The 2,833-nt window shown below is 42.5% G+C and overlaps 1 protein-coding gene across 1 annotated transcript; it reads left to right on the plus strand.

Moving 5' to 3' along the window:
• Positions 1-1,963: 1,963 nt before the first annotated feature.
• Positions 1,964-2,565, plus strand: LOC104955117 (transforming protein RhoA-like; the record flags this gene model as incomplete). Its single annotated transcript, XM_010782346.1, has 2 exons — positions 1,964-2,150; positions 2,240-2,565. Coding segments are annotated over 2 exons (498 nt in total), but the record flags the coding sequence as incomplete, so codon positions are not given.
• Between the last annotated feature and the right edge of the window lie 268 nt (positions 2,566-2,833).

Genomic DNA, 2,833 nt, shown 5'->3' on the forward strand with positions numbered 1-2,833 from the left:
TATTTACTTTGATTCATTCACAGTGCGGTGTAATGAGACAATAACAGGCTACAGATGCAGACACACAACACTATCAGAGACTGGATATATCCCCCCCCCTCTCTGGTCGCTGAAATGGGGAATTGAAATTACGGGCCAAAAGTTGTATTTACAAGTATTAAAAGTAAGCAGAGGACACCAAACCAACTGAGACCCGTCTGTCCCCCGCATCTACGCACTGTACAACACGCACACATCTACACACTGTACCACACACACCTACACACTGTACCACACACACATATACACACTGTACCACACACACCTACACACTGTACCACACACACACATCTACACACTGTACCACACACACCTACAGCTCCTAAAGCAGTATAATCAGGCTACAGCCGTTGTGTATTTTATTATGTGAAGCACTAAATGGTCTTAGAAAAATATCAACTCTTTGTTTGTAGATATCTACTAAACTACAGCAAATAAAGAGAGTAGGTCTGTTATACTGAGTGATATATATTATACACACTGCTCTGCTTTCTGCACGGACCTCACAGCTGTTCTCACTGGTAACATCGCGTCGCGATGAAAGCAGTTAATAAAATAATATCCAGGGGATGCATGCAGAGCTGTCATTGGCTGAGATAAGTCCGGCCGTGCATCACGACTCTTTTAAACATCTATGTTCACGGAAATGCATCCACGAAGCCGTGGAGGACCCATCAGTGTATCCTCGGTTATAGCTCCTCCAGAGAGCCTCCTCGACGCTCGATGCTCGGTCCTCGATTTGCATTTAGAGAAATGAGATGTCCTTCAACATGGCGCGCCGAAAACCATTTCCGGGTCACTACCGGAGGACCGAGGAGTCGAGGAGGGGAAATTAGAGTATTGAGAAACCTCTAAAGTTTCTCCCTCACCCCATCGCCATCTGATTGGTCATCTGGATAATGACAGCTGAATGCAGGCCTTTTCATGTCACATGGTTGCCTGGAAACCAGCGAATCTCAAGACTTTGAGAAGTCAGAAATCTGGCCTCAGTCAAGTTCCAGCATGTCTTTTAAATCACAAATTGGAGATTTTGAATATAATACTATGGACAGAGTCAGGCTAACTGTCTTCCCCTGTTGCCAGTCTTTATGCTAAGCTAGGCTACTTAGGAAAACACACACCACTTTTATCATATGAACCCAACATTTAAAGAGTAATCGCTCTGTGAAAGACATTCCATTTGTCATTCTAAATGGGTCAATCTTTTCTAATCATTCATAAAATGGCCAATGTAGAGTAAATGACAGTTTTACAAACACATAACATTCACATAGAACCCATTTTTGAATTTGTTTTCCTTACATGATGCATATATAATAGAGAGATCTCTTAATGTAAATCACAGTAAAGATCTAGGGAATAAATTGTAAATCATATTCTCTGCATGCCTCTGAGCTCATGTCATTTCATTTAAATTAAGATATAAAGAAAAATAAGTTTGGGATTATGTTGTCTTGTGAGAATGGTAAGGTTTAAAGCCTCTTACACACCAAACTGATAACAAAGAACACGTCCCGACGGAACATCGCCTCACGTCGCCTCACGTGGTTCGTACGTGCAACTTGGCCGTCGGCTGAAGTCTTTGCGGTGTGTTCCAGTGCATGGCCAAAACATGGCCAAGACGCAGGAGTCGTGAGGCGACGTGAGCCGACATTCCGTCGGGACGTGTTCTTTGGTGTGTAAGGAGCTTAAGGAGTTTAAGGATAAAGTCAATGCACTGTTTTTACAGATTATCACAAGCAGGAGTTCCAGATCAATCTTTTATCTTTTATTTTTAGAGGTAAAACATAACAAATCTAATGAGTTTACACATAATAGTTTGAATTCAGATATACCAGCAAAGGCATTCATCTTAAACATCATAACTATAAGCATAAGAATGTAGAAAAAGTAAGTATATAAACTACTAAAACTGCTTTTATAGATTGATATATTCCTTGGCCCCGCCCCTCGCAGTGATTTCCCTGGCAGTAATGCAGTGGTGTTGCAGGTGGAGCTGGCCCTCTGGGACACGGCGGGTCAGGAGGACTACGACCGGCTGAGGCCCCTCTCCTACCCCGACACTGATGTCATCCTCATGTGTTTCTCCGTGGACAGCCCCGACAGCTTGGGTGAGACTTCCTCCTCTCCTCCTTAGTTTCACACACATTCTGTTTGCATCTGCTCCATGTTCAACTTGTACCTCTTGTGCTCGTTGCAGAGAACATCCCGGAGAAGTGGACTCCTGAGGTGAAGCACTTCTGTCCCAACGTGCCCATCATTCTGGTGGGGAACAAGAAAGACCTGCGTAATGACGATCACACACGCCGAGAGCTGGCTAAGATGAAACAGGTCAGTCCTGTATGGAGCTCAATCCCATGCCTCTGGAGTTCTGTATACATCAATAATATCTACCTAAGTATGTACTACAAGCTATCCTGCATGTACAGTAACGTTACTGTCAGATCAAACTTCTTTATAAATGTACCCAATATCAGATTTCTGTGTGAACCGGTCGTAGTCCTGAACTGAGAAAACACAGCACAGGGCTGTACAAAATAAAACAATAAGAGTTTAGTTTCATGAATAAATAGGTGCTCAGTTGGCAGTGGTGACTGGTCATTGGGGGCACAGCCCCACCTAGTGTCAGCAGAAAATATTAAAATAATAATTACAAAAAAATGCAAAAAAGATTCTTCTTAAAATATATTTTACGATCATGTTTAATCATCTGATTCCTCTGTACATTGCTGTTTTAGTCTTTGTTCTTCTAATTAGTGTCTATAGTGTGTGCCTATTGAGCCGTTTAGAGCTA

Source organism: Notothenia coriiceps, unplaced genomic scaffold, assembly GCF_000735185.1.
Source record: "Notothenia coriiceps isolate Sejong01 unplaced genomic scaffold, NC01 NC01_scaffold00024638, whole genome shotgun sequence".
Lineage (NCBI taxonomy): Eukaryota > Metazoa > Chordata > Actinopteri > Perciformes > Nototheniidae > Notothenia > Notothenia coriiceps.